Source organism: Pristis pectinata, chromosome 4 (assembly GCF_009764475.1).
Source record: "Pristis pectinata isolate sPriPec2 chromosome 4, sPriPec2.1.pri, whole genome shotgun sequence".
Taxonomy (NCBI): domain Eukaryota; kingdom Metazoa; phylum Chordata; class Chondrichthyes; order Rhinopristiformes; family Pristidae; genus Pristis; species Pristis pectinata.
In genome coordinates this window covers 104,840,424-104,861,419 of record NC_067408.1, presented here as the reverse complement: position 1 = coordinate 104,861,419, position 20,996 = coordinate 104,840,424, and the positions used below count along the sequence as shown (strand labels likewise).

The window sequence follows — 20,996 nt, the reverse complement described above, 5'->3', positions numbered from 1 at the left end:
GTTAGCACTATGTTATCCACTGTCTGAACCCTTACGAATGACATCATAGAAAACCAAGTGACCAGTGAAGCTAATTTCCGTTGTTAGCTCTTCGCTGTCAGTCAAAGAAAACCTGGCATGAAAAGTGAGTGGGTCCAAATGCTGGTTGTCAAGTCTTTGCCATTTGCAATAGTGAATGGGCAGGTTATCACAATTTTTGGGCATCAGCGGTTGAGTGTCTCTGGCGTTTCCCTACCCTCTCTCACATTAACTGATAACATGGTAACTTTGGCATAAATTACAACTACAACAATACTAATTTTGTGTTTGCTGGTGTAGATCTGCAGTACTTAACATTCCCAACCCCCCATCCCTCCATCTAACTCAGTAAATCTTGGTTTCACAGTAAACATTGATTTAGCATTTCTGATCTAAGCCACAGGGACTCAGCATGAAGAAGCCTCTCTCACAGGGAAAGCAAAGTGTGCCATAACTGCTCTGAGCCTGCAGGGCCTTTCATTAGTTTCAAATAGAAGCCTACTCACTGGGGAGGCCCCTGTTCTGCTTTGATAAGGGAAGCTTCTCTTCATCATATTATAGACAGGCAAAGCCTCTTTTAATAACAACATTGCATTGCTGGTAAAACACTCCTTCAAACATTAACCAAGTGCCATGAAATTAATTTGTCAGCTGTGCAGATTTCCTTTTTAATATTATTGCATGTTCAGTATTTAGATTTTTGCCTTTGCTCTTTAGACTGGGGAGTATTCACTGGGGTAAACTTTTAGACAGAAATGCAAACCATTGCATTTAGTATAAGTGCCAAAACGGCTTCCACTCAAAAACTCACAAAAACAAGTTTGAAACAGCATTGGAATGTTTTAAATTCAGAAGGAAGTTTTAAAATGAAAACTGTTTAGATCCTGATGGGATCACACTCAATTCAGAATAGGTGCCAACACATTGTTGTGCAGCAATCAGAGGAGGTCATCAGCCCTTGAAAACATCCTTGCCATAGGAATCATGCAGCAACATTACTCACAGTGGCTGCCCATCAATCAATCCCATCAGACATCATCTACTGGTGTAGGTGACAGTTGTATGGAGACATGGACAGAGTCTGCTCCAAGTTACTCTGTCTCTGTTAGGTCTCAGCCTGATCAAGACAGAGGTCTAGTTTCTGCCACATGGGACACTTTAAGGTGTTCCAAAAAAGGTGAAGATAGCTAAATAAATACAACTTGGTCATTTTCTTTCAAGTAATCAGGTTGATTCTTGCAATTATCTGGCATGCAGATTTCAAGAAGCCATTGGATACGATGCCAAAACAAGGGCTCATTACATAGAGGGAAATATTTCAGCAAGCTTTAAGGACTAACTATTGGGCAGTAAACAGAGGGTGGGAACAAATGAGTCTTCTTTAGGACATCAGACTATAACCACTTCTGTTCCACAAGAATCCATGTATGGATGTCCACTGGTTTTGATAATTCAGATGGGAGGAGGGAACGGAAATTGAGTCTAATGTATTTAATTCTGATGTAATGAGAAAACTGGTCAGAAAAGTAAGCATAAAGAGGCAGCAAGGGTACATAGATATATATCTGTTATGTGATTGAGCAAGGGGGTGGCAGTTGGAAGGGTGAAGTTACCAACTTGGGTAGGAAGGATGAAAAAGCAAACTAGTTTCTAAAAAAGGGGGGCCCACAAATGTTGTTCAGTGAGATTTGGGCATCCTTGTACGTAAATCGTTTAAAGTTAATCACACAGGTTCAATGAGGAGTTGCAAAGGCAAATGGTACCTCAGTCTGCACTGCAAGAGGATTGAATATAAGAGTAAGGAAGTTTTGCTGCAATGATATGGAGCTTTGGATACACCACACCTGGGGTACTGTGTACTATTTTGGTCTTCTTACCTAAGGAGAGTATACACTTGTGTGGGTGGGTGCGTGGATGAGTGGAAGGAAGTGGGTTGGGAGGGAGGGAAGAGTTGATCATTTCATGTGCTATTTTGGAGTGTTAGCCCAAATTTATGTGCTCAAATCATTGATGCTGCTTGACCTGCTGAGTTCCTCCAGCAGAGTTTCAAGTTAAGAGGTTGTCCACTAGGACTGCGATGAGGAGAAATTTCTTCATGAAAAGAGTTGTGAATCCTTTGACTTCTCCATACAAGAGGTTGTGCGTGCTCAGACATTTATTGTATTCAAGACTGAGACAGATTTTTGGACACCAAGGCAATCAGGAATATGGCTTGGGGCAGGAATTTGGACTTGAAGCACAGGTACAGCTATGAACCAATTGAATGGTGGTAAGGTAAGGCTAGAAGGCCAAATGGCTTCCTCAGGCTTCTTTGTGTATTGATAATACTGCATCAACCAATGAGCTGGAGGTGGATAGAGACAAACATCTTACAATCGAACAGCCCTTCAAACAGCAAATAAGATGAAATTTGTCAGGAAACAGAGTATTTTTTAAAGATGAGAGCAAATATAAACTACAGCAACTTCTCTCAAGAAGAGCAGGGTAGCTTTTCCCAAGAAAGTTGCAGTGTTGGAGGATAGTTGCAAATAAAACCAATCATTGTCACTTGCAGCAGTGTGGTCGCCGAACTTGCTCGGCAAGGGCATTGCCCGATCATTTTGGTACTGGTTGGCTGTGGCGTCGTCACTGTATGGAGCGATATTTTTATGACAAAGTTGCCAACTGTTTCATCCACCTGGAATGAAAAGAATAAATATAGTCTGCAGTAGAATGGTTGTGGATGCTGAGTGGTGTGGAATGGCACAAGGCATTGACGTGGATGAGTTCCCCATCATTTAGTGTGCAGACTGAAACTGCAGACACTAATCGGTAAATGGGCACTTTCTAAAAAGCCTGTGATTTGGAATTAAACTCCACAAACCGTGTTGAATCATTATGAACCCAATCCCTCTGCTTGCTGGATAAGCCAGAAACTCTAAGTCAGAACAACAAAGGCAGTGAGTGGGACGCGATTATGCATCCTAAGTAGGCTTGGTACTTCAAAGCTTTCGTCAGAGGGTCTAGTGATATCACTGTCACCAACTGAGGCAATTTTACACTGCCTATAATTTCAGACCTTCAGTTCGGGGGTTGTGAGTGATCTGTGGGCATCGTTATCACTGTCCTCTTTGTACAACCTGATCACAGGCGCAATGCCTTCACCTCTTTAGCCATGTTCTCACTTCATCCCCTTCAGTGCTATTTACTCCTTTAAACTTCAATTCAGTATTTCAGAGGCACAGCAAGTCCTTCTTCTGAAAGTGCGAATACTTACCGATGTTTAAGACCAAACTCTTGCACCAGCAAGTCTCAACTCCCGTTGCTTTTCTTTCACAATTGTCTCACGCAGAAAGTAATAGGTGCGGAGGGTGTGTGTGTGCACCCTTCCTCTGGAAGCTGGGCAAAGGCACATCCACAATAAAGCATACGCGTGTTCCCTCAGAGGTGCACCAACACAAAGATGTGGATTCAAGCATGTGTGTGCACAAACACACACATGCACACACACAGACACACATACACAGACACACACACAAAGAATCACACGCTTCCATTTAACAATGGAGACACAAGAGACTGCAAGTGACCAGCTGAGTTCCTCCAGCAGATTGTTTGTAGCTTCCAATTAACAATACTAGAGTGCAAAGGCTAGTTATGATGGGCCAGATTGCATTGATCCTGCCCCATACCTATGGTCACTACTTTCACCATTCCCGTAGCTGAAATAAACGACTGTGGCCACATAGCCCCTCAGGATGTGATGGCGTCACCACCACAGGGGGCAGTGGATTGCACACTGTGGCTAGGCCTAAGGCTGCACAAAGTAAGGCGCTGCCTATGGATCACCCAATAGCCTCCTGACCATTTGTGCTGTCAAGGGTCTTTTCACTATTTTCATACATTTCCAATGATCAGAGACACTTGGAGACTGTAGGAAGAAATTCGGAAAATCAAAAACACTGCAGATTGCTGGAAATAAAAAACAGAAAATGCTGGCAACACTCATCAGGTCAGGCAGCAATCTGTTAGGTTTGGGAGTTTTTGTCAGAACTGGGGCAAAAAAAACAATTTTAAAAAATCGATAGCTATGTTTGAAACTACAATTAATTCATTAAAACATAAATGTTTCAAAATAAAGTTATCTTTAATGAAGGTCAGTGATCTCATTCAAATGAGCTGGGCCTTACTAGGTGTGCCAACAATGGGACCTAAAGCAAAGTGCATCGGGCCCCTGGTTCAGCAACTTATAGAACATGCTGGGCTTCCATGGGACAGAGTTTCAGTACAGGTGCATGCCCATCTAAATTCCTGACTTCCATACTGCAGTGTGCAGACACAGAAGCCTGGAATGTGAGGGGTTCCCTGTAAAGCATTGTAGCAGCAGTTTGTACCATCTACAAGGTGCACTGCAGCAACTCACCGAGACTCCTTAGACAGCACCTTCCAAACCCATGACCTCTACCAGCTAGAACGACAAGGGCACCACCATCTGGAAGTTGCCCTGCAAACCATATACCATCCTGACTTGGAAATATATCGCTGTTCCTTCACTGTGGCTGGGTCAAAATCACAGGACTCTCTCCCTAACAGCATTGTGGGTATACTCAAGGACTGCATCGGTTCAAGAAGACAGCTCACCTCCACCACCTCAGTGGACAATTAAATGCTGGCTCAGCCTGTGAAGCCCACATCCCGTGAATTAATAAAAAAAAGCCGCTGACTTGCATTCAGCTAGTTCCAGACCAAAATCTCAACAATCACTCTTGGCTGAGTTCAGCCCAGTCTGCAGATAAACTGGGAACTCCTCAGTCTACACAGCCTAGCTGTTCGACAATGTATACTTTGTTTCTATCAGCAGTGAGAAAATGCATTCATTTAATTGTTTTGTGCTGTTCTTACAGATAAAATAAGAAATTTTTTATTAGTCATATGTACATTGAAACACACAGAGAAATGCATCTTTTGTGTAGAGTGTTCTGGGGGCAGCCCGCAAGTGTCACCGCGCTTCCGGCGCCAAGATAGCATGCCCACAACTTCCTCACCCGTACATCTTTGGAATGTGGGAGGAAACCAGAGCACCCGGAGGAAATCCACGCAGACATGGGGAGAACATACAAACTCCTTACAGACAGTGGCTCGAATTGAATCTGGGTCGCTGATGCCGCTACGCTACCATGCCTGTGCTGTGTCATCACAAAATTTTGATGTCTTCTATAACCTGAAGATGGTTGGACCCATTTTGCAGAAACATCTGCACCACTACTTTGCTGGGGAACACAGACAAGGGAACAGATGATGCTTCGTCCCACTTAACGTGAAATGTGCAGTTCATGGCTTGGCAGAAAATGGGAAATGGCCATTTCCCAAATTCTGGGCATTCATTGTGGGGCTCAGCGACGTAAACATTAGTCCCCTTTGCCAAGAATGATCAGCCAGTCTTGAAGATGGAGCAATGTCAATCCACCCTCCCTCCTTGTGACACTGTTTCCAGTAAGATCTCCCAGCATCATGTCATAAGATATCTTTATTAGTCACATGTACATCGAAACACACAGTGAAATGCATCTTTTGCATAGAGTGTTCAGGGACCAGCCCACAAGTGTCGCCATGCTTCTGGCGCCAACATAGCATGCCCACAACTCCCTAACCTGTACGTCTTAGGAATGTGGGAGGAAACCAGAGCACCTGGAGGAAACCCATGCAGTCATGGGGAGAACATACAAACTCCTTACAGACAGTGGCGGGAATTGAACCCGGGTCACTGGTGCTGTGATAGCGTTGCGCTAACTGTTACACTACCATGCCCTACTTGTTAGGTGACTAGACTGTAACCACTATAGGCATTAAATCATGACTTACTTTTGACGGTGAGGTACATGGACTTGCTGACATCGGCTCCCACGTCATTGCTGACCTGACAGAGGTAATAGCCACTGTCTTCTTCCAGCACGTGCTTAATTAAGAGGGATCCATTCACCTGTAACTGGATGCGCCCATTTAGCATGATTGGCTGGAACTGGGGGACACCCGCACCTGCAGAAGGGAGGCATAGAAACAACTGTGAGATCTCTCTGAGCTTGCACTTGTCCACTCCGAGCCTCGACAAAGGCAAGAAATTACCAGGAGGACGGAAGAAATGACTTAAAGACGTTCCTGTGAAAATGTCACTTCTTTACCGACTGATGGGAACCCTTGACCAAAATGGAGAAGGAACATTCAGGACGGCACTGAGAACCTCGGGTCTCTTTGGCTTAGAATGCACAAGGCCAGCAAAAAGGGCAAACGGAGTGCACCAGCTCCCAACAGCACTCACCAGTCTGCCTCATTGTGCATTTGCTGCCCCCATCTGCGGAAGAGTCTGTGGTTTCCTCATTGGCTTCAACAGCAACTTCAAAACCCACAGAACCAAAGTGGAAGTAAGTCATCCTCAATCCTGAGGGACCGCCTCACAAGAAGAAGTAGACTCATCCTTAAATTATCTTTACTCTCCCACATAAACTAACATCAAACGTTCAGCATCCTTCTTTCTTTAAAGTCCCAGTGCATTAAAATGCAAACCAGTTCAATATATCTAAAATCATACAGATCAAGATATATGAGAATAATATGCAGGTAGTTCATATTTGCCGTATCAAATGTACACTTATTTGCAGCAGCACATGGCTTTCTTACTATCCACCCTCAATGTAAAATAATGCACATTATAACATCACGTCACAGTTCTCAGGATAAATACTTATCAGTGAGGGACAGAGGTCGGTCGGTGATTGGTGGAATCAGATGGGGAGGGGATGACGGGCAGATGGAACCTGGTGTGGGGAGGGTTATGGGAAGGGTGAACAAAGGGAGAAGAAAACGAGGTAGACAAGCTACATGGGAGGAGGGAACCGGGCGGTGTAGGTCACCTGAAATTGGAAAAGCCGATGTTCATACCATTGGGTTGTAAGTTATCCAAGTGCAATATGAGATGTTCTTCCATTTTGTGTTTGGCCTCTCCACAGCAACGGAGAATGTTGAGGACAGACAGGTTGGTGTGGGAGTGGGAAGGGGAGTTAAAATGGCATGCGGCTGGAAGCTCAAGAAGGCCATTGCAGACAAAGCACAGGTGCTCCACAGATCAGTAGCTTAGTCTGAGCTTGGCTTCGCCAACGGAGAGGAGGCCACAGCGTGAGCACTGAATGCAATAGACCAGTTTAGTAGAGGTACAGGTGAACCTCTGCCTCACCTGTAAGGGCTGTTTAGGTCCCTGGATGGTGGTGAGGGTGGAGGTGAAGGGACAGGTGCTAACCTCTTACAGTTACAGGGGAAAGTGCCCAAGGACGGGGCGTGGTGGGTGCGGAGTGGTGACAGGACCAGGGAATCCTGAAGAGAGTGGACTCTGCAGAAAGGTGGGGGAGAGGGGAAGATGTGACTAGTGCTTGGATCACATTGTAGCTGGTGGAAACGGCGGCAGATGCTGTGTTGATGTGGAGGCTTGTGGGGTGAAAGGTGAGGACCAAGGGAACTCTATCACCGTTCTGCCTGGTGAGAGGGGGATTAGGAGCAGAAAGAACATAGAACAGTACAGCACAGTACAGGCCCTTCAGCCCACAATGTTGTGCCAACCTATATAAACTTACTCCATGATCAATCTAATCCTCCTCCACAGCCCATAACTCTCCATTTTTCCTACATGTACTGCCTAGCTAAGTATCTTAAATCTCCCTGTTGTATCAGCCTCTACCACCACCCCCGGCAGTGCGTTCCAGGCACCCACCACACTCTGTGTAATAAACCTACCTCTGACATCTCCCCTAAACTTTCCTCCCCTGACCGTAAACTGATGTCCTCTAGTATTGGCCATTGCCACCCTGGGGAAAAGGTGCTGGCTGTCCACTCTGTCTATGCCCTTCATAACCTTATACACCTCTATCAAATCGCCTCTCTTCCTGCGTCGCTCTAAAGAGAAAAGCTCTAGCTCGCTCAAGCTTTCTACTTAAGACATGTTCTCTAATCCAGGCAGCATCCTGGTAAATCTCCTCTGCACCCCTCTCTAAAGCTTCTACATCCTTCCTATAATGAGGCGACCAGAACTCTAAGTGTGGTCTGACCAGGGTTTTAGAGAGCTGCAACATTACCTTGCGGCTCAAACTCAATCCCACAACTAATGAAGGTGATAACACCATACACATACTTAACCACCGTATCAATTTGCACGGCAACTTTGAGGGATATATGGACTTGGATCCCAAGATCCTTCTGTTCCTCCACACTGCTAAGAATATGCCATGAGCCTTGCACTCCACCTTCAAGTTCATTCTTCCAAAGTGTATCACTTCACATTTTTCTGGATTGAACTCCATCTGCCACTTCTCCTCTTAATTCTGTATCCTGTGTATATCCCGTTGTAATCTTAGACAACCTTCTACGCTATCCACAACACCTCTAACCTTCGTGTCATCTGCAAATTTACTAAACCATCCCTCTACTTCCTCATCCAAGTCATTCATAAAAATCACAAAGAGCAGGGGTCCCAGAACAGATCCCTGCAGAACACCACTGAACACCGACCTTCAGACAGATTACTCTCCATACTACCACCCTCTGCCTTTCTGTAGGCAAGACAATTCTGAATCCACGCAGCTAAATCTCCATGGATCACATGCCTCATGACTTTCTGGATGAGCCTACCATGGCAAACCTTTTCCAACACCTTACTAAAGTCCATATACACGACATCCACCACTCTACCTTCATCAATTTGTTTTGTCATCTCCTCAAAAAACTCAATAAAGCTCGTAAGGCATGACCTGCCCCTCACAAAGCCATGTTGATTGTCGCTAATAAGACTATGCTTTCATAATGCTCGTAAATCCTGTCCCTAAGAATCCTCTCCAATAGCATGCCCACCACTGACGTAAGACTCACTGGTCTGTAATTCCCAGGATTATCCCTGTTACCTTTCTTGAACAAGGGAACAACATTTGCTAACCTCCAATCCTCTGGCACAAATCCCGTGGCCAGGAAGGATGCAAATATCATTGTCAACGCCCCAGCAATCTCTTCCCTCACTTCCTGCAGTAACCTGGGGTATATCCCGTCCAGCCCCAGGGAGTTATCTATCCTAATGTTTTTCAGAAGCTCTAACACTACCTCTTTCTTAACCTCAACATGCTCCAGCACATTAGTCTGTTATACACTGACCTCACATTTGTCAAAGTCCCTCTCCCTTGTGAACACTGAAGCAAAGTATTCGTTAAGGACCTCCCCTACCTCCTCCGCCTCCAGGCACATGTTTCCCCCGTTATCCCTGAGCGTTCCTACCCTCACTCTAGTCATCCTCCTGTTCTTCACATACGCATAGAATGCCTTGGGGATTTCCTTAATTCCACTCACCAAGGCCTTCTCATGTCCCCTTCAAGCTCTCCTAAATCCCTTCTTAAGCTCCTTCCTGGCTACCTTAAAATTCTCAAGAGCCCTACCTGACTGTTGCTTCCTAAAGTATGCTTCCTTCTTCCTCTTGACTAAATGTTTCAGCTATCTTGTCAACCATGGTCCCTTCACCCTACCATCCTATTCCTGTCTCAGTGGGACAAACCTATCCTGGTCCCGAAACAGCCTCCACATTTCTGCTGTGCATTTCCCTGAGAACATCTGTTCCCAATTTAAGCTCCCAAGTTCCTGCCTAATACCAGCATAATTAGCTCTCCCCTCAAATTAAAAACTTTCCCATATCGTCTGCTCCTATCCTTGTCGATGGCTATGCTAAAGGTCAGGGAGTTGTGGTCTGTCTCCGAAATGCTCACCCACCAAGAGGTCTGTCCCCTGACCAGGATCATTGCCTAGTACCAGGTCCAGTATGGCCTCTCCTCTAGTCGGCCTGTCCACATACTGTGTCAGGACTCCTTCCTGGACACACCTAACAAATTCTGTCCCACCTAAACTTTTTGCACTAAGGAGGTGCCAATCGATATTAGGGAAGTTGAAGTCACCCATGACAACAACCCTGTTATTTTTGCACCCTTCCAAAATCTGCTTACTTATCTGCTCCTCAGTGTCCCGGTGGATATTGGTGGACCTATAGAATACTCTCAATAGAGTGATTGCTCCTTTCCTCTTTCTGACTTCCATCCACACTGACTCAGTAGACGATCCCTCCTCGATGTCCTCCCTTTCTGCAGCTCTGATTAGCAATGCCACTTCCCCCCACCCCCCCTCTTACCTCCCTCCCTATCCGTTTTGAAACATCTAAACCCTGGAACATCAAGCAGTCAATCCTGCCCTTATGACAGCCAAGTCTCTGTAATGGCCACAACATCGTAATTCCATGTACTGACCCATGCTCTAAGTTCACCACCCTTATTGTTAGTATTTCTTGCATTAAATTAAAGACATTTCAACCTATTCAACTGACTGTATTTACACCCCGTCCACTGCCTATCCTTCCTCACAGTCTCTCCGCACATCGCATCTACCTTTACACCAACTGCTCCATCATTTGACCTAACACTCTGGTTCCCATCTCCCTGCCAACCTAGTTGAAACCCTTCCCAGCAGCTCCAGCAAACCTGCCTGTAAGGATATTGGTCCCTCTCAAGTTTTTATCTCCGTTCCTTTTTGCAGATGTGTAGCAAATTAAGGAAATGCGTGTGAGGGCTCTATCAGCTGTGGCTGAGGGAAAGCCACATTTCCTGAAGAAGGAATACATTTCAGAAGCCCTGAAGCAGAAGGCCTCGTCTTGAGAACAGATGCAGTAGAGACGGAGAAATTCAGAAAAGGAATGGCATCCTGACAGGAGGTAAGGAGGGTGGAGATATTGTTGATGTAGCTGGGGGAGTCAGTGGGGTTATAGAAGATGTTAGTGGCAAGTCCTTAGATAGAGGCAGAGAGATCCAGAACAGGGAGAAGTGTCAGAGATGGTCCATTTGAGGGCAAGATGGAATTTGGTCGCAAAGATGCAGGAAGAAGCATCATTGCAGTCATCAATGTAGCGGAGAAAGAGTTGGGTGGCGGATGTGCCGGAATAGGCTTGGAACAGACTGGACAGACACTACTGAAGGACTCAGCAGGTCATTGAAAGGTTATTGACCTAAAACATTACTCAGTTCCCCATTCCAGATGCTGCCTGACATTTCTGTGTTTTTACCAAAACCAACCTATCTGATTCACACAGGAAACAAACAGGGTGGTCTTCCATTAAATTAGTCTGAGCTGAATATAAATTTCACGTCAAAGATAATATTTTGTATTTTCTTCCAAAATGGGAGGCCATTCAGCCCATCAAGTGTATGCCGGCCCTCAGAGCAATCCCATTAATCTCACTCCCCCACTTATTTCCTTGTAACCTATTCCCTCTCACATGTCCATCCACAACCCCCTATGATCCTAGCACCCACCCATAACAGAGGCCAGTTAATCTAACAACCAGCACACCTTGGGGACGGAGGCAATTGGAGCACCCAGGGGAAAGAAACAGTCACATGGAGAATAAGAAAACTCCACACTGATAGTGACAGAGGTCAGGATCGAACCCAGGTTGCTGGAGATGTGAGGCAACAGCACCACTTGCTGCACCACTGCGCTCCCCACCCCTGCAGCTCATTACACCCTCCAACCCTGAATTCAGTTCTTTACATTTTGCTGTCAAATATTACAATATAGGTTAATGTTTCCAACAAGAACACGGAAAGAGTTGCAATCAGGTTGCAGCTGGAATTGGAATTGGTTTATTATTGTCACTTGTACCGAGGTACAATGAAAAACTTGTCTTGCATACCGTTCATACAGATCAATTCATTACACAGTGCATTGAGGTAGTACAGGGTAAAACAATACAGAATACAAAATAAAATGTAACAGCTACAGAGAAGGTGCAGTGCAGGTAGACAATAAGGTGCAATGTTATAATAAGGTAGAGTCCATCTTATCGTACTAGGGAACCGTTCAATAGTCTTATAGTGATAAACTGAGATTGAAGTGTTACCTTTGGAATATTTCCACACTATGGTTGGAACTGGATAGCCCTCCGCAGAACAGTTCAGTGTGACGGACTTCCCATAAATACCATCCTGATCACTGGGCTGCACCACAAATCGAGGCGGAACTGAAAAAAATAAGCTTAATATCAAACTGAATTCCCAGAGAATGAAAATTCCAAACTTGGGACATTTGCTGTGATAAAATTAACTTGTGTTGCATGGTTCCATGCAGGGAAATGCATGTCTGACAAATGTAATAGAGTTCTATAAGGAAGTATCAGCCTGGGTGGAAGATGGGAACAAGTGGATTTAATATGTTTAAATATTTGGATTTTGAACAGGTATTTAACAAGGTGCCATACAAAAGGAGCTCATAGCACTGGATGTAATATCTTAGCACAGATAGAAGCAAGGTGAGAAGGAAGCAGCAAGGATAAGGGGTCAGCTTAAGGATGGTGACCTTAACCAGTGGGATGCCACAGCGATCACTGCTGGGATCTTAGCTGTCTCCATTATGTGATAATGACTTAGAGAAAGAAACCCAATGTACTATAGCTAGACTTGTGGATGTTACAAAGGTGGTTGGAAAGGCAAGCTGTAACATTGAATCTTTGAATTTATTGGAAGTTCAGATCGACTTTTAATCAGTAAGGGAATAAAGGTTTATGGAGACCGAGCAGGAAAGTGGTCTTGAGGAAATTTGCATCAGCCACAGCTTTACTGAATAGTAGAGCAGGCTTCAGGAATAGAATGATCTACTCCTGTTCCTATTTCTGTGGTCTTATGGTCACTTGGGTCTACACTCATAACAGCTTACTGTATCCTTAACATAATGAAATCACACAAGGAGCTTTGCAGAGACAAAAGAGCTTAGGGAAAAATCAGAGAAGACCATCAAAATGATAAGAGAAGTGAAGAGATTTAGGAAGGGAATTCCAGAGCTTGGGACCCATAGTTGTCACTGTTGGAGTGATGAAAATTAGGGATGGCTTTGACGGTAGAATTAGAGCTGAGCAAATATCCTGAAGGATTACAAGACAAGAAGGGACCTCAGATGGGAACGTTCAAGAGTATGAGAGTTTTAAAATCAAGATGTTGCTTAACGGAGAGCTAGTGTAAGTCAGAAAATTCTGTCCAACAGCAAAGAATAGGAAGCTGGAGGAATTAACCTATCAATGTCAGCACCAAACACTGTGAGAATGCTGGCTATCAATTGTACCCATCTCCATCACATTCCTTTCCGTTGACTACAATGCGAGTGGTGGTGCAGAGGTGAGTATATCTAGAACCAATACACTTGCATGTAGTTAACCTTAGTACCTAAAGTTGAATTTTTCTTCCAAATATTTGGACTAGAAAATTGTGAGATGGGATGTGATGGAAATAACTCTGCAGTTTCAGCATCCACTGTAGAGATGCTTACAATCCTGAATTCTGGTCCTCATAACCTTGTTAACATCAATTTCATCTGCACTTGTTCGCCAGCTTGTTCTGTTTGAACTTCATGGAGCATGAAATTGGTCTTTTTATCTTTTTCCATCTCTACCTTTCTCCTTAATCTGAGATCTGTGATGAAGCTGAAAAATCTGACATGTTTGGAAATTACTGAAGATGTGGAAATAAATGTTTGTACACAATCTGTGATGTTCCTCAGAGGGCAAACAAGCTTGGGTTTCCATCTCTGAGGATAACCATGTTGGCATTAATTTGACTGACACTATCAGCTCCTCATCATAACTTGCTCTACAGTAGCCTGGCTCTCCTAACATTCATAACATCAGCAGAAGGTTGATTTCTGCACTGTATAATGTTAATCTTGTTAATCTGGACTAAATCAGTGTGAGCTGATTTATTGCAGGTGTTCTCACAAAACAGGCCTTTGAATAGATTCTGCAGTTGGATTGCCAACCACCCTCCTGCGACTCAATGCACATTGGAAATCAGCCTGTATCAGAGCTGCAGTATTGCACGTTACCTCTGACGATCAGCTCACTCCGGTGCTCCACTGCTGCTGCATCGTTGCTGGCGATGCATGTGTAGTTCCCATTGTGCATCAGAGAGAGGTTGGAGATCCTCAGAGAGCTGGTGAAGTCGATTTTGTCAATGGTAACTCCCAGGCTCGCAGGGATGGGACGGCCATCTTTTTGCCAAGTGATTCTGATTGGTAGGTCACCGGAGATGACCACACAAGGAACAAAGACACGCTGTCCAATGGAGAATCTCGGAAATTCGAAGGGCTGAATATAAGGCGGGACTGACAAGAGAAATTAGTTAGTGAACTATCCAAATAACCATGACCAACATTATAATATTTTCTTTTCTGAAGGAAGTTATTCCTTATCAGATTCAACATTGCTCAACCAATCCTATGACCAACAAAATTTGCTGAGCAGCACATACAAAGAAATAGGACCCTGGTTCGCATCTCTAAGACCAATTTCTAGTTATACCCTGGATGTCATTGGAGAGACAATCAACAGATATCAGAGAAACAAAAACAGTGTCAGCAGGAGAGTCAGCAAGGCTCAGGTGCATCAGTGACTGGTTATGGAGCTTACAAAGTAGCTCACTGAGTAGGTTACCTGTCCCTCTGCTTAATGGTCCTGTGGTTATGGGGTGTTGGTGAGAACAGAAATACATAACAATATAGTGTATAAAGTGAAGCCCCTAAAAACACTCAGTAATTGATGCACGACTATTACAATTTTCCTTTAATTGGCACAATCAGTCAAAATGATTTTAAATTGCTGAGTAGTTTCCAACAACAGATGCTGGAAAGTGGAGCAAAAAACAAACTGCTGGAGGAGCTCAGCGGGTCAAGCAGCATCTGTGAGGGGAAAGGAATTGCTAATGTTTAGGATCAATACCCTGCATCAGTAGGGCTCTATGGTCTACATAGTCATGTCACCGATTGTACTCTGGCTACAAACGTCATACAAGTTAGTGACTTTCAGTGGGAAAATACAGCACAATGACAACTATATAACTACCAGCTGAGGGTGATACTCCATGCACTTGAATTATAGAATCACATGGGGCAGAAAGAAATAATTCTGCTCATTGTGCTCATTGGCTCTTTGAAAGAGCTCTCCAGTTAGTCCTACTACCCTTCCCTTTCCTCTTAGCCCTTAGGACGTTTCTTTTTCAAGCATATTTCAGATTTCCTTTTAATAATTATCATTGAATCTGCTTCCACTGCTCTTACACACTGCATATTCCAGATCATAACAACTTGCTGCATAAAATATACTCTCCTACCCGACCCTTGTTCTTTTGATTGTATTTTTACATCTTTGTCCTTTGGTTATCAAACCTCCTGCTAATGGAAGGAATTTAGTTTTCAAGTTCCTTCATAATTTTGAACACCTCTTTTAAATCTCCCCATAATTTCTTTTGACCTAGGGAGAACAACCCTAGTTCTCCAGTCCTTCCACATAACTGGAGCTCTTCATTCCTAGCATTATTCTTGTAATTTTCCTCTGTCCTCTCCATTAGGTTACTTACTGAGTGGGCTTTAGGTGTGGAGAGTGGAAATGGGAGTTACAATAGATTGAAGTTGCTGAAGCCAAAGCATCACTTAAAACCCTGCCACTGTCCTGCCATAATGGTCACCAGCTTGGAACTGCATCTGCAGCATTCAGATTCATCCAGAGACTTTGGTAAAGTATCCTTCTGATTCAAATTAGCTTAGAAATAAAGTCAAGTAGCAAAGCAATGAGGTCTGAGGTCACGGTACCAATGCATACTCTGCTGTTGAGAATTGAGATGAATACTTTACCAAGGTATGTTAACTATTAAATAGATTTTGTGCCATCAAGATAATATATCTGGGTAAATTATTCAACTCAGTTCTCAACAACAGAGGATGCAATGATGCAGTGTCAAAATTATTATTGCTATTATTTAGTGAAGGAACGCGTAATTTGAAAATTGAAAATTTATTCTTTTTGGCTGTTGAGAAAAACCTTGAAGAAAAACAGTTTAGATCATCACACCCATTCTTATGGTAAATCTTGGCTGTGCTTCCTCATGGATTTCCAGAAGGAATTCATTGGGGTGCCACATAAATGGTCACTGGACAAGAGAGCACAGGGCTGTGGCTAATATATTGGCATGGATGGCAATTGGCCAACTAAGGGAAAACAGAGAGTGGGGATAAACGGGGTGCCACAGGAAGCAGTGCTGAGGGCTCAACTGCTTACAATCTATATTACTGATTCAGATTAAGGGACAACGTGAATCCTTGCCAAATTTGCTTGTGATATGTGCATTAGCAAGTTGTGACGATGGACATAAAAAGCATGCAAAGGGATATAGACAGGTTAACTGACAGGATAAGAAGTTGGCAGATGGAATCTAATGTGGGAATGTATGATGTTATCCAGTTTGGAGGCAACAATGAAAAAAGAAAATGATTATTTAAATGGAGTGAGACGACAAAATGTTCTGGTACAACGGGACCTGGGGATCCTAGGACATAAAATGAAAGGATTGTCATGCAGGTGCAGCAGGTAATTAGGAAGGAAAATAGAATATTGGACTTTATTCGAAGGGGTAAGAAGTACAAAAGTAGAGAGATTTTGATGCAACTACACAGTGTGCTGGTGTGACCGCATATGTCGTTTGGTCTCCATATTTGAGGAAGGATATACATGCATTGGAGGTGATGCAGAGAAAGTTCAGTAGGTTGCTTCCTGAGGTGAAGGGGTTGGCATATGAAGAATGGTTGAGTAGGTTGAGTATAGAGGAATGGGGGTGACCTGAGGGAAATATACAAGATTGTGAGGAGGATTGACAGGGTGGATGCTGAGAGAACATTTCCCCGACTGGGGGCTATCTAGAACTAGGAGCATCATTTCAGAAAAAGGGATTGTGCTTTTAAGATGAACATGAAAAGCAATTTTTTCCCTCAGGGATTAGTGAATCATTGGGATTTTACAACCCAGAGAACTGTGGAGGTATTGAACGTATTCAAGGTGGAGACTGATAGATATTTGAGCTGGAAGTCAAGAGGTATAGGAAGGATGCAGACATGCTCTGAGTCAAAGATTGGATCAGCTCTAATTCTATTGAATAGCAGAGTAGGCTCAAGAGAAAGGTTGCTCCTGTTTCTTATGTTCTTATGGTTGATGCCCATTCAACTGTTTTCTTTGAGAAAGGTTCTTTCTAGCTCCTACCTCTGGTGTGTGCATGTTTGTATGTAGAGTTCTTGCAGTACTTTGTGAAGGTGCTGTGGTGAGATATAAGAGTATACTTGTGCTCATCTATGAGAACAATGAAAAAGACAGGATCTGCTTTCCATGCTGCTTAAGGAAGGGTGTGTGTGATGGGTGAAGAAGGAGCACGATGGGGACTATAGGAAACATATTTTGGAATGACCACAAGGGAGTAGCTAGAGGGTTTCAAGTTTATTTGTAACTGAGAAACAAAGGTCAGGAGGGAAAATCCATTGTGCAGAAAATTAGTAGGGCTGAAAGAATGAAAACAAATCAAATCTGGGAGTGAATCATTAAGAGCAAGATTACGATTGTTTGGAGAGCAGAAAGTTTGAAGGAGTCACTGGGTTCTTCACTTTCAAATGCTGCAAAGAACTGATAGGTTATTGAACAGGGTGGACCAACTCTTGGTGAAGGAAGGAGGAGGGTGATTTAGAGTACAGAAAGATAAAGAGAGGACAATGCAAAAAATCATTGACGGTAAATGTGCCAACAGAAAAAGATATGGCTTTATCAAAATGAAATGATGGCTTAAGTGTTCCTAAAAATTTTGATTAAATGGAAAGGATGGATCGTGGGATAAACAATATGCAATCACAGGCAGTATGGGTATGAATAGACAGCCATGTTGGAACAATATACTGAAGTGCAAACTTTCTGCTACTTGTGTTCACCAAGGGGTTTAAATATAATCCTCAGGTTAATCAACATTTAGTTTCCTGTTGGATGGTCTGATTAACCTCCAAAGTTTTACAGCCATTGTGGAGTGTTGGCAGATCTAAAACACCTCAGTTTTCTTCCTATGGCTGCCATGTCTCCAATGGTCCATTTGCATGTCATCCATCCCATGCCTCCTGATTAAATCTCAGTCTCTGACAACAGCAAAACCATCCAGTTAAATCTGTAGGTCCCACAACATTTGATAACCCAGTAGCTCCACTGCCTCATTACCTAACAGAATGTGTCACTGTGGTACCATCAGCGTGAATCTCGTCCCACATGGTACTTTGACCCTGCCCCAACCTACCTTTGACAGCTACATGAACACTTTGGCTGGTGGACAGCTGTGGCTGGACAAGGACATTGCAGATGTATTCCCCCTCATCTGTGTCCTTCTGGACATCGGAGAGCTTTAGGGTTCCATTGTTTCCGAATGCCACCTGGCGGTGATTGAAGGGTAGGAGGTTGGAGTTCTTGTACCACTTGATTGAATAGTAGGGGTAACCGATCACCCGGCAGTGAATGTAGGTGTCACGACCTGCTATGGCCGTGATATTTTTCATTGAGCGGATACTGGCAGGTCCTACCAGAAAAAAAAATTAAACAAAAAAATAGGAACAATGGAAACTGTAAAAGAGAGAATGGAATCTTAAAGAAATGTTACAGTAATAACATTAATATAATAACATTGTTCAAGCTGCACTGGTTTAATTACAATATTGTAAGAATGACAAGCCCGTACTTCCTTGAATCTGTTAAAGGTAAATTTTCAACACTTTTGCTGAAAAAGCTACATTGTAGAAAAAGAGCCCAATGAGAATGCAATGGGATCGATATGGAAATATTATCTACTTGCCTCTTTAATTCTCACCACACAGAGAGCATACCAGCCTGCATCTACAGACTCGTTTAGAGATCAGATTTTACTTATCAATGCACCAGTTCCCTTTCATATTTACCTGAAAGGACTCGGCTCCACGTATCCGGTGCTATATTGTTCGAACCATGCTTTCCACAATGATTGGCTGAAGATCAGAGCTTTTGTACAATCAATGACAGCAAGTAGAGAAGCTATCTAATATACAAAAATGACCAATGACTGCAATACTCTTGTATCACTCTTTGACCTGGAGGGAGTACTTGAGAGGAACCGGCATTGGTATCTCCCTTCCTTTCCCACAAGAGGACTGTGCACATTATGGATGCAACAACATTTTGTCATTCTCAAAGATGTGCTCCGTTGTTATATCAGTAGAGTGCTCTCTCACATCTGTCCAATGACAGCCAGACTTGATGGTGGCCATTTTAAATGACAAACACAAAGCAACCAAAATTCAAAATGGCACTGAATTACAATTTTATGTCAGCCCAGGAAGCCTCGTCGGTTTTCTTTTTGGTAACAGGTCATTTCCACTACAAATTCACCTTTAAGCTCCTGCCCTGGATGCTCAGAAATAGTTGTCTATCATGCAGTGGTGCTTCTGTTTACATGAAGCAGCTGTAAGTTCTGGTCTTTGTGGACAGTAAATTGTTCAGAACTTTGGAGGCAGAAGCAGTGTCATTATGCCATCACAAAACAAAATAAATTAATCAGATTCAAAAATCATAGCAATGCAAAAGAGAAATAGGAATGTTAGATGAATGGTTTCACTTTTGGCTAATTAATGTGTTGCCTACATGGAATTTAGTTGGCTGGAAGAGTGAAACAAAGTCATGAGATCCAATTGATGTTACACCAGGGAAGTCCAAAGCACCAGCAGAAGTATACATGGTTTGATTGAAAGCCATGTGACCAAGAAAATTATAGAACAGTGGGCACGGAGGAGGAGATATGTGCCAAGAGCATCCTTCGAACCAATTATAAGGCCGATAATTAACACACTGTGATATCATGCGAATGGGACCTACGAAAAGCAAGAGCTTGCATGGTGACAAAAAATCAATCCTCTGATGAACTAAAAATTAACGAATTCATAACCACAGCAACAGGATAAATAACCCAGGCAACAAGAGAGAGTGGAAGGAGAAAAAAAATGGAAGTAGCAAGCAAGTCAATTTATCTGTAAAATAAACATCAACGAAAAAAGGACCATTTTAAAATTCAGAAACAGAACTTAATAATGCATGGAATACACAATCCTAATGAAATGAACTATGTGTTCTGAGGAGCTAATTTGACAAGCACCTCTTACGTTTATTCGAGCCTGATACATGGCGACTCCAGCAGAGTTATTGGCCGCACACCGATAGACTCCGCCATCCCGGACCTGAGTGTTGGTGACATTGAGGTGGCTGATCATGTTGCCCTCCTTTGTGATGTACTGGCTGAAGCGGTGGCTTCCGTCTCTTGAGATTACATCGTCATCCAGGGTCCAGGTGATGGTCGGCGAGGGCGTTCCTTTCACGTTGCACATCAACGAAATAGGCTCGTTGGGATTCACAACCTTTTCACTGAAGGATGAGATCACCTTGGGTGTTCCATCTGGAAGCAGAACGGAAAAAAAATCAGTCCTTTGAGATTATTCCAAAAGTTGTGATCTGCTCGGTCGAAGCACTACACTTTGTCGCTCTCCATAGACGGGTTGTGGTAACATACTGATTATGCCACTGGACAATTGTACCACCAGATATAAATGTGATGGTAAGGCCCCACTTGACTTACCTTTCCATTGGCTGCATGTGAGAATGAAAATGCTGCCATTGAGCCTGACAACAAGGAGCAGATATGATAGTGGTGTTCAACAGTCTTTGAGATAGACACTTGAATATGCAGGGAATGGAGGGATACAGGTCATGTGCAGGCAGGAGGGATTAGTTTAATTTGGCATCATGCTTGGCACAGACATCACAGGCCTGGTCCTGTTCTGTACTGTTCTACGTTCTAAATGAAGGAAAGTGCTCCACTCTGATATTAATTGAGGACATAACAATGAGGAATAAGGGGAGACCCCTCAAGTCTGCTCCACCATTTGCAAGATCATGGTTCATCGTCCATTTTCCAACCGTATTTCCCTATTGGTCTATTTAACATTTGTTAAATACTCTGACCACCCAAACACCTTTGTCAAAGCCAAACCTGATATGTTAATTCTGTTTCTCTTTT

General features: G+C 43.4%; 1 protein-coding gene across 1 annotated transcript in view; it reads right to left on the bottom strand.

Annotated features, from left to right (window-relative positions):
* Nucleotides 1–20,996, bottom strand: part of LOC127569020 (cell adhesion molecule DSCAM) — a 530,455-nt gene that overhangs the window by 179,986 nt on the left and 329,473 nt on the right. Inside the window, exons 7-11 of the mRNA XM_052013277.1 lie at nucleotides 20,079–20,375; nucleotides 18,201–18,476; nucleotides 13,933–14,211; nucleotides 11,963–12,082; nucleotides 5,860–6,033 (exon numbers count right to left, since the gene is read on the bottom strand). Coding sequence (XP_051869237.1) covers nucleotides 5,860–6,033; nucleotides 11,963–12,082; nucleotides 13,933–14,211; nucleotides 18,201–18,476; nucleotides 20,079–20,375 — 1,146 coding nt within the window. The remainder of the gene's footprint in view (nucleotides 1–5,859; nucleotides 6,034–11,962; nucleotides 12,083–13,932; nucleotides 14,212–18,200; nucleotides 18,477–20,078; nucleotides 20,376–20,996) is intronic.